At 45.0% G+C, this 19,705-nt stretch overlaps 1 protein-coding gene across 1 annotated transcript in view; it reads right to left on the reverse strand.

The window, feature by feature from the left end:
• Positions 1-372: 372 nt before the first annotated feature.
• Positions 373-19,705, reverse strand: part of SUSD6 (sushi domain containing 6) — a 47,650-nt gene continuing 28,317 nt past the window's right edge. The window contains exons 3-5 of the mRNA XM_060261547.1: positions 19,056-19,194; positions 14,002-14,429; positions 373-5,991 (exon numbers count right to left, since the gene is read on the reverse strand). Of these exons, the coding sequence (XP_060117530.1) occupies positions 5,966-5,991; positions 14,002-14,429; positions 19,056-19,194 (593 nt within the window). The 3' untranslated portion in view covers positions 373-5,965. The remainder of the gene's footprint in view (positions 5,992-14,001; positions 14,430-19,055; positions 19,195-19,705) is intronic.

Below are 19,705 nucleotides of genomic sequence, written 5' to 3' on the forward strand. Positions count from 1 at the left end.
TTGTGTTTTATAATATTATTTTGTAAATCTCTCAGGCTGGCTCCCCAGAAGAGGTAGCATAAAAATTCCCTAAATCAATAAATACTGTGAGGGTTACCATTCAATTCATTTTCCAAGGCCTTAAGTCACAGAATGGAGGGAAGTGGTAAGATTTCTTTAATTCTAGAAAGAATACAGGCCCTTGATTCTCCAACAGGAATGCCAGGAGTGATCAGTCTCCTTGACTCTTGAAATCTCCATAGGAGCCAGTAATTAGAATAGCTTTATTGACCTTGTGCTCTAAAATCTGGATAATGGCCATTATTCAACTGTGAACTTTCAGGATGAAGCAGTTGTATTTTTAACAGATTTTTTAAAAACCAGGCAATTCACTTCAAAAGACTTTTTTTTAATTTAGAAATGCAGTTATATACATAGAACAATTGAAATTAAATTAAACTTTATACAAATATTAAAATACTATCTCCACACCCACTGCAATGTACAGGATACCAGAATATATATATATGTGTGTGTGTATGTGTGTGTGTGTGTGTATATATATACACACACACATACATAAATACATACACACACACGCACATATATATATAATATATAAAATAAAGCAAAATAAAATTGACTGACATCCTGCACAGCATTATGTATTTTTTTAAATCCCACATATATAAGAGTACCTTTCTGCAAATAATTCCAAAGTGGTGCAACTCAGATTACAAACAAATAAAGAGCACTGAAGGCAACCAGGTTTTCCCATTGTATTTGTATCTCTAGCTACCAGCAGCCTGCCCATTGTGTAATTGTGTGTGCGTGCACATATTTCAATGGGATGTTTGGTCTGGACTGCATGAACTTCAAAGCAAAAGGGTGGGAAAAGCAAGCCATGACATTTCCAGCAGAACAAAAGTCACCCCTCTCATTAGCTCACCCAAAGGAAAGGTCAACAGCAGGCTCTCAAGATATATATATATAAACACAGAAATGCTTAATTATTCTATACACATCTCCTTGGAGCAAGCGTTGAAACTGTAGTAAAATGACAAAGGTGGCCACATTCAAAATCAAAGAATAAAACAAACCCAGACAAGGAGGAACAAAGCACTGAATGAAGTCCACAGAACAATATGTAATATGAATCAAATTGAATTAAAGCAGGATTCATACAAAAATACCCAAGAAGAACTCCAGTATGCAGGGCCCCTTACGGGTATGTATACGGTGCTACTACAAAAGCAGTAAGAGAATGAAAGTTAATGCATGCTTCGACAAGGCATCATGTTTGCAGTAAACAATGTAAAGTATGTGAAGGGAAGACACTGCATGTCCCACTTGGTACATGCAGTACATAAGTGCTGGGGAGCTGCTGTGGTTTGCAGTATCTTGGCAGGTATCCACTGCATGCTTATAGACACATCACAGCCCTTTACATTTTATGATGTCACTACACACAGCTCTAGGAAAAATGCAAATTAGCCCAGACTCTGCCAGATATAGTACCTCTGAACAACGTGGGTGCATGTCTTCTCTGAAAGACAATTAAAATTATAAAAAACCTATAACATACATTTTTCAGCTACCCGCTCCCAGGGTCCACCAACTCCACCAGACACTGAGCAGCAAGGATCACCAATGATAATCATTAGCTTTTGTTGTGGACACACTCCCCAACAGGAATTAGATATTTTACAATGACAACATGAATTGTGTACGTGTTATTCCTTTACTGCAGTTACTGGGTCTTTGGCCTTGGGAATGCTCTTCCCACATACAAAAGTAGCTTTAAATATTATGACAAATACTGTGCAACAAAGTAGTTGTATTTCTGACATGTTACATCACTGGTGTCAAGCAATGGTCCTTACTGTGATACCCAGCACATCCATGAAGACTGCCACAGAAAGCTTACATAAAGGTGAATCAAGCTCTAGGTTTTGTGATCCTTGCACCCAGCATTTGAAGAATTATTCTCACATGGTATCTAAACACACACTGCCTGGAGACAAGTTGGAGTAGCACAGGCTTTTTAAAGAGATAGGAGCAGCTGAGCCATACTATCATCTCCTGGGGTTTATAACATGCATCAGCACCTCCCATCCTATATTATGTACAGGGAGTCTTAAGAGAGCATTGTTAAAGATGCATTGTTGGAAGTGATCCTAGTCAGGAGTTTGGTGGGTGCAGCTTGCATCTAGATGTCTAGCATGTTCCAGTTAGTCATCCACCCATGGGGTTTTTTTTTTGTATATTTCATATCTTTGAAGAGATGTACCATAATCATAATATTAAAAGAAATGTGCAATTTAAAAAAGAAAAAAAGGTCCTAAGGAAGACCTCTTCCCCCATCCCTTGTTCTAACTTATTTTACATGAATGTTAATTCAAAGCTGAGGCCTAGACACTAAAAGGGGAACATGAAAATCTTGCTTCTTCTGACTTGCATGGATTCTCAAGTGTCAAATTTTAGATATTCCTGCCTCACAAATTCTCTTATGCAGTGCCCCAATTTCATCATCAACTGTTCCAGAAGATACTGCTGCCATAATGGTGTTGTACACAAAACACATAAATGTGAAGCATTTCAATAACTATTTGCTAAGTGACAGATTCAGGTGGGTAGCTGTGTTGGTCTGAAGAAGCAGAACAAAGGATGACTCCAGAGGCACCTTTAAGACCAACTAAGCTTTATTCAAGATATGGACTTTCATGCACACAAACACTTCCTCAGATACAATGAAATGGAATTTGCCAGTCCATACATACAGGCAGAGGTTGAGAGTAAATCAGCATGCAACATAATGAAGATATTTATCAGATTCAGAAATCTGATAAATATCTTCATTATGTTGCATGCTGATTTACTACTGAGGAAGTGTTTATGTGCGCGAACGCTCATATCCTGAATAAAACTGGTCTTAAAGTGCCTCTGTAATCATACTTTGTTTTATTTGCTAAGTGGTAAGCAAGACAACTGCTATTGGACTTAAGGAGTGAGGGGAATCTTATTCTGATTTCATAGATTTCTCTGGCACAAGGAGACTGGTTAGATTCTCACTCTTCGGCAGCACAAGACATACAACCAGTTAATCACGTTGTTGCTTGCTCACTCTATTAAGTCACCACATGGGAAATGAATAGTTAAATAATGGAAAGGAAGCATTGAGCTGGGGGGGCGGGGTTGTAAAGCGACTATATTTTTTCTTCTAAATGTGCTGGTTAACTGAGGGTCTACAGCTAAATGGTAGTGGACAAGGTACCAAGTGCAATATCTGGCATATCTGGGGGGGGGGGGGGGGGGGGCGTTTCAAGAAGCAGGGCTAGGAAAGACTTCTGGTTAAAGGTGGCAGTAATGGGCTAGATGCACCAATGGCCTGACTGAGCATAATGACAGCTTCATATGATCAACCACCATTTTAGATTTAATTGAAAGGCCAACATGACATGGGAGACATTTAGAGGTGCCATTCTAGAATTTAAGGGTCAAGGTCAGCCTGCAGAATCCAAAGACCACCTTTTTCCATATCACAAAGACAAAAGAGACAAGATGCTTGTAGCACCTGGTTTTCTGTACACAAGGCTGGAAGGGGTTACATGAATTATTAGGCACATAACAGCTGCACAGCCAGTGGTCCATCCAATTCAGTAGTTCTCATATGCTTCAAAAAGTTATCACACAGTTAACAAAGTACTCCACTTACTTCTAGCCTAAGCATTAAGAACAGAAAACCTGAGCATTGTACCCAGAAGTTGATGCCATCTCTGCCTTCTATAAATTAACTGAGGAACTAGATAATATAAGACACAAGAAAGGATCTCACATTGTTAGCCAGAAAAGGATAAAGTCTACATATGTCCATTCCTCAAACAGCCAGTTTTATTTTTAAAAGAGAGAATGGTTCAAAAATTTATGTGGTCTCAACTATTTTTAATTTTTTTAAAAAAATTATATCCTGCTTTTTCCCTTGATTGGGACCCAACGTAGTTTTTCAGATCATTCTCCCCTCCTCCACCTTAGGTCAAGAGATTGTGATGGTTCCCCTAGCAAGCTTCCATGGCAGAGTGGATGTTCAAACCCCGTCATCCCAGGTCCTAGTCTGACATGCTCACCACTATGCCATGCTAGCTGCTCTTCAAGCAGTTCAACTGACTCATCAATTCCAGAATTAGGGTCCAAGTCAAAGTGAATGGCTTCATATATTTGGCTAATGTCTAAGCTGTCCTGGAATTCCCAATAATGCGGAGCATGACACACAGAAAGGTTGTGCTAATAACTGCCTAGTGGTAGAAAATCAATACTACAGATTCAGCTTCCAGAATACCATTTCAAGGATGTTAATATACCACAACAATTTATGAACCATTCCATCTGAATGAGGAATGCAAATGAAAAGTAGCGTGTCAACTGGAATGAAGTTAACATTCCATTGCTATGTATTTATACACTGCACCCTGTCCTTTAGGACTACCTCAACCATGTCAGAAGGAGCCAGATAGGGTTACAGGTATCCTAAAAGTTCATTCAGGAAGTTTGATAATTCATAATTCACAGAGGCCAGATGAAGAGGAGCACAACATGCTTGTGTCAGAAGGGAAGATGGCAGGCAAATATGTCCCCTGCATAGGGAAGTGGAATCAGCATGCAATGTAAAAAAGGAAGTGAGGTGGTTCTTCCATCAAACAAAGCAGCAACATGGCTCTTTCCATTCCAAATTATTAAGGCAGACTATAGCTAATTTATCCAAGGCAATCAGGCACACCAGTTACAAGCATACTAGATCTCTTTTCCTGTTGACTTGCTTTATGATAGAATATGGAGACACACACAAAAACCCAAGCTAAAAAAACTCAAAAGTCCTGGCATTGCCTCCACATATATGAGAAGCAACAACAGAAGTAACGATGCAAAATTACTTTCCCATTATATTGGGTTGAAGCCAAAGGTGGTTATAGCAGTGAATGTAACTCAAACACCAGCATAGTGCACTCATGGAACTCTACACAAGTGGGAAGATGAAAGGCTTTGGATTAGCTAGGGTATTGCTGATGGGGAGGCACTTCTAAGAGAAGGGCACTCATTCTGTTCTCCACATGGGCTTACACACACAGGTGCTCCTATGTTTTATGCAGGATAGAGAAATTGCTCCAAGTTCTGTACATTGACACAACCCCAGATTTTTCATGGATGAACAATGCACTTTAAAAAAAAAGGAAATTTGCAGAGGTATAGGTACTTTCATTCCAGCAAAGATGCTCTAGTCTCCTCTCATTGGGAAATAAAGAAAAGGTAGCAGCCTAAGTTTGTCAGTAAGGGGCTGCCCCTCCCATAAGTTGGCCAGTTGTGATTGCCTTTTAACCAAGCCCAGGATGCCTAACATATTAATGTGCAGCTATGTTATATGGTAGGTACACAATTCTGAAAGACCTCCAGAACTAGAATATGTATGTGTGACTCCCTCTGGGCTCCCTTCCCTCTCAGCCCACCTACAGGAGTTCCATCTTGCCTTCTTGAAGATAAATGGAAGGACACTATCTGCACCCAACACAGCAAGCAATTTTTGGCCTCTGCTTTTCTGAGCAGAAGTCCAGAAGCTAGAAAGGCTAGTGAGAAGCTGCAACAAGCCGGTGTGAGAAGGAGCAAGGCACAAGTAAACAGCAGCTCTCCTGAGACCACACAAACATCTGGCTGAGGACAGGAAGAGGCAGCCGGCGCTCAAGTCACTGAATCTCAACCCTCCTTTACAGCGGATGAAACTGGCGGTGGGGGGAGGAAGGCTGGCACCCTGCACGCCCTCCACTGGTGAATTGAGGAGGCATCCTGGTGGCATCCTTTGGATCTTCAGCTAAGAAGTGTTTGCTTGGAGGTTTTCGGAGCACAGCGTGGGAGAGTGGGGGAAGCTAGCACTGAGTGCTCACCATCCCAAGGAGGCAAGGAGAAATGGAGAAAAAAGGCTAGATAAATGCAACAGACCTCAGGCTTCTTTCAACAATGGAATATCTGTTAAAAAAGAAGAAAAAATAACAAGTTAAATTATATTTCATGTTTGTCTTCAAATTTCCAACCACCACATTGCACAGACTCAATGTACATTTGGATTGCCTGTAAAGTGAGCTATCTCATGCTTATTTAACAAGGTCCATACTTTCAAATAATCAGCTTTTCTTTAACATTTTCCATAACAAATTCTTGAAGAGTCTTCGCACATGGACAAGAGACTAAAGCTTGAGGCACCCAACATACATCACACATGTGGGCTGTGAAGGCATGCCCTGTGACCTGGAGCTCCCCATCCCCACTTTCTATTCAAACCACAGCACTCCATTATCCAACTGAAATCAAAGGGGGAAATGCCATTGATCTCCATGGGACTGAGCTGCAGAAGGAGGGCTTTCCCCCTCCCCCACAGTACCTCAGATCACCTGAGAGGTGTCATTTTATGCCCCAAGGAGAAATTGTTGCCTCTTGTGAGACATCCAGGCCTTCTACTGTAGCCATCTGGGATGCTCCCTCATAAGCCAACAGAATTTTTCCCTTTGATTTTACTGGAATAAAGAATTAGACATTGAGAGAAAGATATTGAACAAGCAGCACTGGGATTAGTTTGACTGCAGCAGAAACCACCAAGATTGGTTGGGAGTAAGTGGCACTGAACAAAGTAAAAAGTTAGTAAGAACTGGCATTAGAATAGGCTTCAATCCAATGTGTTCTTACTTGGAAGTAAGCTTGCTGAGACTATGAGAAGAAGAAGAAGATGATATTGGATTTATATCCCGCTCTCCACTCCGAATCTCAGAGTGGCTCACAATCTCCTTTATCTTCCTCCCCCACAACAGACACCCTGTGAGGTGGGTGGGGCTGAGAGGGCTCTCACACCAGCTGCCCTTTCAAGGACAACTTCTGCCAGAGCTATGGCTGACCCAAGGCCATTCTAGCAGGTGCAAGTGGAGGAGTGGGAATTCAAACCCGGTTCTCCCAGATAAGAGTCCGCATACTTAACCACTACACCAAACTGGCTCTTCCCTATGAAGGAAAAAGATAGTGGAGTTGTAGTGGATAGCTCAATAGAAGTGTCAACCCAGTGCGCTGCAGTGAAAAAGGCAACCTCTATGTTAGGAATTATTAGGAAAGGAATTGAAAAAAAATGGCTGATATTATTATAATGCCCCTGTATAGATTTATGGTGCTGCCACATTTGGAATACTGTATATAGTTCTGGTCACCATATCTGAAAAAAGACACTGCAGAGCTAGAAAAATTATAGAAGAAGGTGACTAAGATGACTGGGGGTTGGAGTGTCAAGTCTGCTATAATGTCTAAGCAATTCAACTGTAACTTTGGTTCAGGCAAAGGATCCTGGGTAAAACCATTCTGTATTCAGATGCTGCTAGCTAAGACTCTCCTTCCCCCCCTCCCATCCTTTGTTATGTAGCAATGCTTGGAAACGAGAATATGGGAACAAGATTGTGGTGCCTTCTCAGAGATAGCCGGCGCTAGAAAGCGCCTCAAGGCCAGCCGGTGCTTGAGAACGATAAAATAATAACAATGTGTGAATGTGCCCTGCATAGAGTATCCCCACCCTTAGGAATTCCTTTGATGTATACCTTAAATGTTTGCTCTTTGTGCATGCTCACCAGTCTCTCAATCTGCTTCTACAGTCTTGCAACATGTTACAATAAACTAGAAACTTTTTTTATCAAGAAGGTCTCGTTATTGAAACATCAGACTTGGCATTTTGAGAGACTCCCTTTTTGGAGTTCAACCTTTCCGGCAACTTGAAAAGCCAGATGGCTGACCAGTTTCCGGACAACGGAGAACTCCCACCCGACACTGGTCTGGAGGGAGGAACCCCGTGGCACGTCCTAGATCCGAGGAGAGCCGCGGAGTCTCCCCCCGAGTTCCAGCTAGTGTTATCCCCCCGGCAGTACCAACTGAGGACCTCGACCACCATCATGGATCAGGCTTCTCTACGCCGGGAAGCCATCCTGAACCGCCACACCAGGCTGACCCAGGGGGCAGGGATGGAGACCGCCACCCCAAGCACGGGGGAGACGGGCGAGGCGGACAGCATCCTCGTTGTGCGAGTCGGGGAAGACGAGGATGGCGGAGCGGGACGCCGAGGGGCAGACAGCGGGGAGCCGAAGCCCAAGGATCCATATGAGGAGGACTACCAGATGTTCCGCTCAATGGTCCGCAAAGAGATCGATGGGGCCCTCGGGGCTCTGAAGGATGAGGTCCGCGACCTGACAGTCCAGCTGGGGAGGGCTCTGGGGGGGCAACCTCCCGGAGACCCACATGGGAAGAGAACTGGACGCTACCTTCGATGGGGACCCAGAGGAAGTAAACTACTTCGGGATCCAGGCGAACAGTTACATGCACTACTGGGGCCACTCCTTCCCTGATGAGTTCAGCCGGGTTGACTACTTGGGCTCGAAGCTGAGAGGAGCCGCGAAAAGGTGGTACGTGAGCTTGTGCGAGACCAGGAGCCCAATCCTGGACGACGTGCACACCTTCCTACAAGCCCTGCTGACCCAGTATGAAGACCCGCTGCAGGAGTCGCGGGCATTGGCAGCCCTGCGCGATATGCAACAAGGGGCCAGGTCCATCCGCAAGTATGCAACTGATTTCCAGGCCAACGTGGCCTGAGTGCGAGGGTGGAACGAGGTGATGAAGATAGACAAGTTCAGGAATGGGCTGAACGCGAGCATCCTGGATCGAGCCCTCACCCAGGCTCGCCCTACTACCCTGGTGGGGTGGATCCAGCTGGCTGGGGAAGTAGAGAACAACCTCAAGCGAGTGGCCATGCTGCGCCAGCACCAGTCCGGGAAAGCCCAAGCGAGAGGGAGCCCCGCGAAGGCTGAACCCCCGAAGGGTAAGAAGCCAGCTACCGCAGTTCCGGTGGGGCCCCGCCGGTGCTTCAGATGCAGAGACCCAAGCCACCTGGCCTCCAACTGCCCACAGCCCCCGCCGGCGCAGGGGCCAACCGGGCCCCCCCAAGCCCGCCACGCCGGTCCCAAAGAAGGCCCCCAGCCGCCCTAAGGATGCGGCGAAAAGCAGCGTGGTGGCGGTGCAAGAGGAGCTCCAGGAAGAGGAGGTGCTCCTGTCCGCGGAGTTGGCCGACCTAGCGTGGCTGGAAGAGCCGGCAGGAAACGAACCCGACCTACTGCTCTGAAGGGTGCCCACCAGCAGGTCGATCGAGACGAGGCGCCGCTGATGGTGAGAGTGACGGGGAAATTATATTTTGTGACTGTGAGACTGCTGAACCCCAAACTGCGGAGGTTCCTGCAGATAAGAGCCCTCATAGGCTCGGGGTGCAACAGAGAACTAATCTCCCCCAAAGTGGTGGAGGCTTTGGGACTAGAAAGCTCACAGCTGCCCCACCTGATGCTGTTTGAGCAAATGGATGGGTCCGTGATGTGCGGGGAGCCCTGCACACGTGAGACGCAACCATGCCCCATGGGGATCGAGGAACACTGGGATCAGGAGTTCTTTGTGATAGCCCCCTCGTGCTCGTACCCGGTGGTGTTGGGGGTGGGTTGGCTGGAGAAGCACGAGCCCCTGATCCGGTGGAGGGCACAAACTATCAGATTTTGGGACCCGGGATGCAAGGCCCACCTCTGAAACCCGGCGTGGGGACCGAAAGCCCCCGCCGCGAGGGAGAGGGCGTGCGTGACGGTGGAGGAGGTGCACCCAATCCCGGAAGCCTACCGGGATTTAATGGAGGTGTTTAGTGAAAAAGAAGCTGACCAATTGCCCCCCCACCGAAGCACGGATTGCGCGATAGAACTAATACCGGGGGAAGCCTTACCCCGAGCCAAACTATACCAGATGGGGTGGGTGGAAAAGAAGGAACTCCGCAAGTTCCTAGACAAGAACTTGGCGATAGGGTTCATCCGACCCGCCACGGCCCCCCACGCCGCCCCCGTCCTGTTTAGGAAGAAAAAGGACAATTCGCTTAGACTTTGCACCGATTTTCGCGGGATTAACGCGATCTCCATGTCAAATGCCTACCCCATCCCCCTCATCCGAGACTTGTTAAGCACGGTGGCGGGGGGGGGGGGAATCTTCACCAAGCTGGACTTACGAGACGCGTACTTCCGGGTGCACATCAAAGAGGGGGATGAGTGGAAAACGGCTTTCAATACACCGATGGGACAGTTTGAATACTTGGTGATGCCGTTTGGACTGCAAGGGGCCCCTGGGGTGTTCATGAACTTTATCAATGATGTGTTGCGAAAATATCTGTACAAGGGGGTGGTGGTGTACCTGGATGACATCATTATTTATTCACAAGACGAGCAGTCGCATGTAAAATTGGTGAGGGAGGTCCTCAGCACCTTGCTGGAACACCAGCTATATGCCAAACTGTCCAAATGTGAGTTCCACCGAACGGAACTAGATTACTTGGGGTTTAGGGTGTCTGAACGCGGCCTGGCCATGGACCCAGCAAAGGTCCAAGCAGTGCTAGAATGGGCTCCCCCGAGGACACGTAAACAGCTCCAATCTTTCCTCGGGTTTGCAAATTTTTACAGACAATTCATAGAGGGGTTCGCCCAGATCGCCCTGCCCTTGACCGATCTCCTAAAGACCAAAGGCAAGGGCCCGGAGGCCAAATGGCCAGGGGCCGGGCTAAAATGGACGCCCAAGTGCCAGGACGCGTTTGATCACCTGAAACGCCTATTCACAAGTGAGCCGGTCCTAAGCCACCCGGACGAGCAGAGGGCCTTCGTGGTCCAATGCGACGCCTCCGACGTGGCCGTAGGAGCAATACTCATGCAGAGGGATGGGGAGGGAAAACTGAGACCCTGCGCCTTCATCTCCCGGAAGTTTTCAGACGAACAGCGCAACTGGTCAGTTTGGGACAAGGAGGCTTTCGCTGTCATGTTCGCTCTGAAAACCTGGAGATCTTGGCTAGAGGGGGCGAAGCTACCCTTCGAGATATGGACCGACCATAAAAATCTGGAAGCGCTGACCGGCAAGCGCAAATTGAGCAAAAAGCAAATCAGGTGGGCGGGGTTCTTCTCCAAGTTCGATTTCACCCTGAAGCACATCCCCGGGACGAAAAATTTCTTGGCTGATGCGCTCTCGAGGCTCCCGTAGCAAGAGAGTCAGAAGGAGGATGTGGTAGACTCGTTGATCTCCCCCTCCCATGTGGCGGCCATGGTCACCACCCACTCCCAAAAGAAACGAGAGCTGGACGGAATTAGCCGAGAGCGCATCGCCTTGGAAACCGAAAGGGAGGGGAAGGAACGACCCGAGGGGGTGCAGAAGGGAAAGGACGGGCTGTGGTACAAACGGAGTAAACTGTACATTCCGAACTGTCTGAGGAGGGAGATACTGCAACTCTGCCACTCGTCCAAGCTGGCGGGGCACTTCGGCTATGTAAAGACCTTGCATTTAGTGAACCTCCAGTTTTGGTGGCCCTCCCTGCGCAAAAATGTGTCCGATTTTGTCACAGGCTGCCCGGTGTGCATCATGGCCAAACGGCGGGGGGGGGGGGAAGCCGCCCAGGCTCTTACAACCCCTCGAGACAGCCAAACGGCCCTGGGCAATAGTTTCCATGGACTTTATAGTGGAATTACCCCCCTCCCGAGGCAAAACGGTCATCTTGGTAGTAGTGGACACGTTTTCCAAGCAAGCCCACTTCATCCCCTGTGCCCAACTGCCCACCGCTAAGAAACTAGCGGCCCTATTCTTTGATCACGTGATAAAATTACACTCGTTCCCAGACAAGGTCATTAGCGACCGCGGGCCGCAGTTCGTTGCCACCTTCTGGCGGGAGTTTTGCAAATTGGTGGGAATGGAGCAGGGCCTGAGTTCCGCCTATCACCCCCAAACGGACGGCCAGACGGAGAGGGTAAACGGGGTGCTGGAGCAGTACTTAAGGTGCTTCATAAATCAACGCCAATCAGATTGGGTGGACTTGCTCCCCTTTGCCGAGTACTGCTACAACAATAGCATGAAAAGCTCCACCAAAGCCTCCCCCTTCTCCACAGTATTTGGCTATGAAGGAAAGCCTCTCCTGCTACTGCCTGGCGGGGGCAGCAAAGACACCCCAACCGCCTTTGAACAATGGTGGGGGGGGGCAACAACTGGCCGGTCATAAAAGAAAATCTGGAGGCAGCCAAAGAATCCTACAAGAAACAATATGATAAGTCCCACGCCCCGGCGGGAGACTACAAGGTGGGGGACTCAGTGTATCTATCAACCAAAAATCTCCCCCTCAACCAGCCCTCCCGGAAACTGGCTTACAAATTCGTGGGGCCGTTCAGGATAAAGAGGGTGATTAACTCTGTGACTGTGGAGTTAGACCTGCCGGCCTCCTTGGGTAAAATCCACCCTGTGTTCCATTGCAGTTTGATTCGTCGGGACCCCGGGCCGTCCAGTTGGCACCCTCCACCCACGGGGCCCACCCAAGCCATGGTCGACCGCTGCCGCACCGCATCAGCCACCCCGGAGTGCAAAACAACCAAACTCCTTTCCCCTGCGGTGGAGGGGGCCTAGGGGGGCAGTATGTCAAGTCTGCTATAATGTCTAAGCAATTCAACTGTAACTTTGGTTCAGGCAAAGGATCCTGGGTAAAATCATTCTGTATTCAGATGCTGCTAGCTAAGACTCTCCTTCCCCCCCTCCCATCCTTTGTTATGTAGCAATGCTTGGAAACGAGAATATGGGAACAAGATTGTGGTGCCTTCTCAGAGATAGCCGGTGCTAGAAAGCGCCTCAAGGCCAGCCGGTGCTTGAGAACGATAAAATAATAACAATGTGTGAATGTGCCCTGCATAGAGTATCCCCACCCTTAGGAATTCCTTTGATGTATACCTTAAATGTTTGCTCTTTGTGCATGCTCACCAGTCTCTCAATCTGCTTCTACAGTCTTGCAACATGTTACAATAAACTAAAAACTTTTTTATCAAGAAGGTCTCGTTATTGAAACATCAGACTTGACATGGAGCATCTTCCCTATGAGGAAAGACTGAAGAGCCTTTCAGTTTAGAAAAGAGATGACTAAGGGGAGAGATGATGGAGGTTTATAAAATTATGCATGGGGTAGAAAGAGCTGACAAAGAACTTTTTCTCCCTCTCTCAAAATACTAGATAGATTCGCTGGAAATATTTTAGCCACTGAATTTTATAGAAGATCTGAGTCGTAGCACCATAATGTTAATTTTAATACAAGTTGATTTAATGATGGTTTTATCTAATTGTAATTATCGTGTAATATGGTTTTACTGTACATTGTATTTATATGTTGTGAGCTGCCCTGAGCCTGCCTCGGCAGGGAGGGCGGGATATAAATAAAAAGTATTATTATTATTATAAAATTCAAGGGCACCCAATGAAGCTGATGGACCCTAGATTCAAGACAGACAAAAAGAAATACTACTTTACACAGAGTGATTAAAATGTGGAAATCACTGCCGAACTATGTAGTGATGGCCACGGATTAAACAGCTTTAAAAGATTAGATAGATTCATGGAGGAGAGGTCTATCAGTAGCTAGTAGCCACAGTAGCACCTCCACATTCAGAGGCACTAAGCCCCTGAATCCCAGAGTCAGGAGGCAACATTAAGGAAAGCCTTTATGCCCTGTTTTTGGCCCTCCAGAGGAACTGGCTGGCTACTGTGTGAGACAGGATGGCTGGACTAGATGGACAACTGGTCTGATCCAGCAGGGCTCTTCTTATGCTCATATGATTGGAACTGTCTGGGGCAGTGATGCTCTGTATTCTTGGTGCTTTGGAGGGGGGGCGAAGTGGAAGGGCTTCTAGCCCCACTTGTGAACCTCCTTTCTTTTTTGGCCACTGTGTGACACAGAGTGTTGGACTGGATGGGCCATTGGCCTGATCCAACATGGCTTCTCTTATGTTCTTAAGAGGTCCTTAATATTTTTATCCATGTACAATGCAACTTTCTGCTGAAGCAGCTGACAGCACTCTAAAATAATTATGAGTTTAGTATTCTTATTCCAGCTTGCAGAAGTTCATATATGAATGTTTATTTGCTTACCATCTGGGTAGTCCTCTGAGGAAGTGAGTGATAGAAGGCTTTGTACATCACTGCTTTCTGAGTCCGGAGCTTCTTTGTGCCCACACCTACTAGTAGACATACCAGCTACCCAGGAAGAGGAAGTGGCTTGATGCACTAGAACAGCCTCTGAATGGTGAGAACTACTTGCTTCACACAGTCCAGAGTGTCCAGGGACTTCATCCTCCCCAGCAAAGCAGCTATGATTCACTTGGTCCAGTGGTGGTTGCTGCATATCCCTTGTTCCACTCTGCCCAGCTCCCTCTGACAGGACGATCTGCACCCGTGAATCTGAGGGAGCGATGCAGTTCCCAGTACTGCCATAAACAGCTTCTTCATAGGATGGCAAAGCCACTTGAACGCCATCTACCATGATGGAAACGGGGTCCCCAGAAACACCTTGATCACGCCTGCATTGAGATTTTAAAGAAATATTACATTTAGCATTTGCAGAATAACATGCTGACACAGTTTGAGTTAATGCTCCTTCAGGCATGCAAACTTCTCCAAACCCTGCTCATTTTACAGCTGGATATACCTTTAATTCAGTTGGTAGCAATTACACAGACCTGGTTAAATTTGCTGTCCAGCGCCATGCAACTGAACTCTTGCTGTACTAAGGTTTGTCGAAAAGTCTATTCAGTTCTCATTCTTGTTACTGCTTCACAGAGCACCAGGACATGAATTACACAGAAACTGAAGCTGATTATCATGGACCACACTCAGACAATTGCCTGAAGGCTAAGTGTGGCAGGACCACCATGTCATAATGAAGTCAAGAGCTGGGACCAGCTCAGCATTTTGTGTACTGACCATGATAAGCAAATTTCAAGTCACTTGTATTACAAAGAAAGCTTTATGCATTAGGTGGCTGGCTCAGGCAAGGGTATCTCAGAATAGAGAAACAAGAGATCATGAATTATCTGCATCTAAATGCAGGGATGAGCTGAAATTTTTAATCTTAAGCATTTCTAGCATAAAACAGGAGCTGGCCTATTTTGCTCCTTCCAACCAGTGCAGAGATCCTGCTTGCAACCATCACTGGATATAATTTTTTTCTCCCCTCTAGATACCAAAGGGAGGGCAGCACTGCACAATCAGTGAGTTCAGGCTCTTACTATCTGCCTGGTATTTTGCAGAGCCAGTTTAGGGACAGATGTCATTAGCACTTGAGCAAGTGAGTGAAGGAAAAGCTGTGTTTGAAGTCTCCATTTCTCAAATTTATCAGCTTCAGCTCAAGCTCCTGCCCACAGCCCAGGGTGTATGCTGAGCTAATCTGATGTGGTAGCCCATCTGCACCTGCATCCTTTATTACCCTTCTATGGTATACAGCACAGCATAGAAGATGTTGCTGATGGAAGCATTTCCATCAGTGGAGAACAATTGTCTCATTGATCTCCTCTGGCTAGTACACAAAATGCTCTCCCCACCCCCAAGCTGCTCCTAGAGGGGTGGGGGAGTCTGAGGTCTGTAGCAGGTGCTGGAAACTGGAAAACATTGCACTCCTGCCCACAGGGAAGTTGGATGGGATTAAACTTTATATGTGTTAAAATACCTTTTTCAGAGGCCCATAAAAATCAGACTTCTTTGCCCAATCAACTTAAAACTTGGGGGTTATTTAAAGGACAGACACCAGCAGCTTTGCTGCAATTTTAGTGCCTATGCCATTTGAAAATAACTCCTCCAGCCACACAAAAACCTTCAAAAACAACTCCCCCAGCCATTCCACATAGGGAATAATGGATTTAAAAAATCCAGAAACCCGAAATGAACTTGAATCTAAATTCCATACCAGTATTTGGAATTTAAGAATATGAGGAATACTAATATTTTCTGAATCCAATATACCTGAACAAAAAAACCCCAAAACACCATTTTTTTTTGTTTACACACTCCTACTTCAATAGTTATTCAGTGATGAGGGATATGAAATATGATTGAAGTGCAGAACGTGTATGTCCCACAACAGTGCACTGATAGTGAATACAAATTCTGGAATTGGGCACAAATTAAAATGGCTCTTCTGTTAACAAACATGGACCAGGAGCTAATAACGAACATTGTGGTATTTGGATTTTGTAGAATGCTCTTAAAAAGAAGAATAAACAGATGCTGTCAAATCTGCTTCAGCTTGAACGTTACTGTAATGTACCTTTAATCTACTGAATTGCGCTAGCATGTGTAATCACACTCAAAACACAAACCCTAACAATAAATGCTATCAAAGGCAATCTGGAAATAATATTAGAAATGTTAAAATCTGTTTTCTTCCTTTGCTTTCAAATACCTTCACACCTCTGTAATCCTAATCACTACACTGCAAAGCAGGCTATTATTATGCCAGAATGTATTGCAGGTGGGAAACTGAAGTTGAGAGAATGGGCCTTGCCTAAGGGCTACCCAAATGAGTTTATGTTCAAGCAAAAACTGAAATGAAGTTTTTAACTCACAATGCAGTATTTATAAGTACTGTAGTTCATTAGCCCTATGAACTATACAGTTGGGGGAGAATACTTGTATGACTGTGATACCATAACCTACACCGATACCATAACCTACACTGTACAGCCTGGGCCTGTAACATCTATATCCTATAATTTGTAACACTAGCTTTGTGGGTTGTTATCACCCAATGTTATATACCAAATAATAGTGGAGTGACGGTTTAGAACAGTTTGTGAGAAAACCCCACACTTAGGCAAAAAATACTCTAATAATAATTATTAATAAATAATTGAGTCCAATGCAGTGGTCTTATAGCCCAGTTCCAAACGAAGGTCCTAGGTATTTTTTTTTTTTACTCTGTTTCAATTTTTTCTTCCACAGTGGTTAGGGCTCTTCAATCAATTATATCCAGGAAGTCAATTGTATACAACTTAAGTGGTGATATTCTGTTATTCATACAATGCATAAGCTTCTCTTTGAGATGTTCTTCTCAATCTCCTTAGGAATTAAGCCTTTTTTCTGATGTCTATATGACCACTGCGTTGGACTCAATTATTTATTAATAATTATTATTAGAGCATTTTTTGCCTAAGTGTTGGGTTTTCTCACGAATTGTTATCACCTGAGCCAGGACTCTGTGAATCCAGCCATTTGGATCAATAGTGAGTCTCAAACGCTCCTCCTCTACAGAAACTGTATCATAACCAGATTTAAATTTTATTAGATTATTGGATAAGATTCTTGATTTTACTGAAAGCTTGATTACCTTTATGAGATGAGAGAGAACCCTAGGATTACATACCAATTTGGCTACTTCCGTACCTTAGCCTTTGGAAATTGCATTGTAACCAGGTTTAATTTTTTTAATATTATATTTTATTGCATAATTGTTTATTCTGTAAACTGTAAAGTTGATTATATGCTGGTCAAATGATCATAATAATAAAGAACTGAACTGAGAAATAGTATCCAATTTTTATCCTGCCCTTCTTTCAAAGAGCTTGGAATGAAACACCTGGTTCTCTCCTTCTCCTTTTTTTCATCACACAACCACCACCTTGAGATATAGGATAAGCTGAGGAAGCAAGACTGGCCCAACATCATCCAACGAGCTTCACTGCCAAGCAGGCATTTTAACCCAGATTTCCCTGGTTCTAAACACTAGAAACAGTACTGTTACATGCACACAGTCTAAGAGCAGACTGACCGGTAAAATGATGAAGCACAGCCTTCATAGGACAGCAGTAGAAAGCAGAATTTTCAGCATTTGCGACATTTGTCTGGGCTTCCTCCCATCCCACACACTTATTTGAACAGGGGGGAAAAACTCAGTTGAGAACTGGATGTTATTTTAAATGTTCAAATCAAGCAGGAACATCAGCTTCAGTGACTCTGCAATTCATAACTTATGGTAACTATCAGAATTACTGGAACAAGCCAGGAAGCTGGAGGGAAGGGAAGACGAGCAGAGGCCTGCACACATATCAGCTCCTTTTTTAGTCATTAATTCAAAAGCAAAACAGAAAAGACACTAGAGGACTACATGGTCTGAGCATAAGCTTCAGATCTGTATTTACATGTAAGACTGAAGAGTGTAAAAGGCAAAACAGCAGATGGAACAGAATAGCCATAGCCATGAAGAAACAAAGCAGTGCCTGTTACCATGGTCCTCAATGCCTGCAATTTTTTTTTTAAAAAAGAACACCACAGATGTTTCTGTAACTCTTCACAATGGATTTCTGTGTTGTATCATGTGCATACAGCCCTAGCTTCACCTCTTCACTAAGAGTTGTTCTTGACACCCATACCGAGCATGGGGAAAGCTGTGCTCCTTAACACATATCTGAATGCTTGCCATTTGTTTAAAATATGGATTATTAAAAATGGCAAAAACTATTCCCTTCTCTCAAGTCATGCCTTTCCTCCATCCTGTCAAGAGGTAAGTTTTACAAATTCCCACAGACATGATTCAGAGCCGCACACTCTAGCCCCTGTACTAAAGAAACAGAAACTTATGTGGTGCTGCCAACTGCTGTTTTTGCTAGCCTTGTTAATGAAGATACACACATCTGATCCCTACAGCTAACTCCACATCATAGTACAGAAGTAAAATGATACACATGAGACACAGTTTCTCAAGAACAGCCAAGGTTGAATCTTCCCCCATATATGCCAAGAATGCTGGCAGTATGAGGGACTTGCATAGTCTTAGGATCCTACAGCCAAATGTGGTCTTTTATAGCTCCTGATTTTTACAGCTTCTTCAGACAACAAGAATATGGGAGGCTAATCAAGCCCCTGCCAGCCATAAAACACAGTTAGCAGGGTTTGGTAAAGTGTTAACTGGTGGAGGACACATACAGGATCCATAGGCAAGAAAGTAGATGGATGTATCTTCCAAAAATATATCTAGGAAAAAAGTTGCCTAAGAGTGAAAAGTAAGACCAGGAGAAGGGGGGGGAAAGGCAGCTAGAAAGGAAAGTGAGAATGTAAGGTATCAGAGTAAGCAAGAGACATATCCTGGATCTACAAGAAATGATCACAATCAGAAGCACCTGCCTTCCAGTAGTAGGTCATCCCCACAAACTCACCTGCTGTGATGAAAAGACTTCAACTTTGGCTGCAGCAAAACAAATAGTACAATTAGAAGGAGGATGAGGGCCACTGAGCTTGCTGTGGAAGCCACTATGGATAGAGTGGGCACTCCTATACTTGGAGGAGAATCTTTATCTGTAGAGCCCAAAAAAAATATTTTAAAAGTGGTTTATCTCAGGAAGCAACTGTTTGTCATCAGCACCGCACAAAGAACTGCAAACCAGGTAAAGCAAGCAGAATTACAATTATGGTCCTGCTTTCACCATGGTAAATTTGACCTTAACTCACACCACATGAAACTGGCCAGACTAAAATGCACTAAAATAACCCATGGAACAGGAATGTGTTTATTAGCTTAGTGGTACTCACTATCACACCATTTCACTGACAATCTGACCATTTCCCCTGTACTGAGCCAGCAGGGCCATGTGAACACACTGTCTGGATAACTGAATTGCTGCCTTATGAAGCACACTGGTGAAAGACTTTGAGAATGAAAACAGACTCCAAGATTCAGAGCTGTAATTCCAATATGCTGAATGCATTTTACTTTTTTTTTTTTTTAAGTGCAGTGCTCCCCACCCAACAATCCAATTAGTTTCAGCACTCTATCCAGCTTGCAGGGAATTTTTGCTGTTTTTCCATG

The sequence above is a fragment of the Heteronotia binoei genome, chromosome 21 (assembly GCF_032191835.1).
Source record: "Heteronotia binoei isolate CCM8104 ecotype False Entrance Well chromosome 21, APGP_CSIRO_Hbin_v1, whole genome shotgun sequence".
Lineage (NCBI taxonomy): Eukaryota > Metazoa > Chordata > Lepidosauria > Squamata > Gekkonidae > Heteronotia > Heteronotia binoei.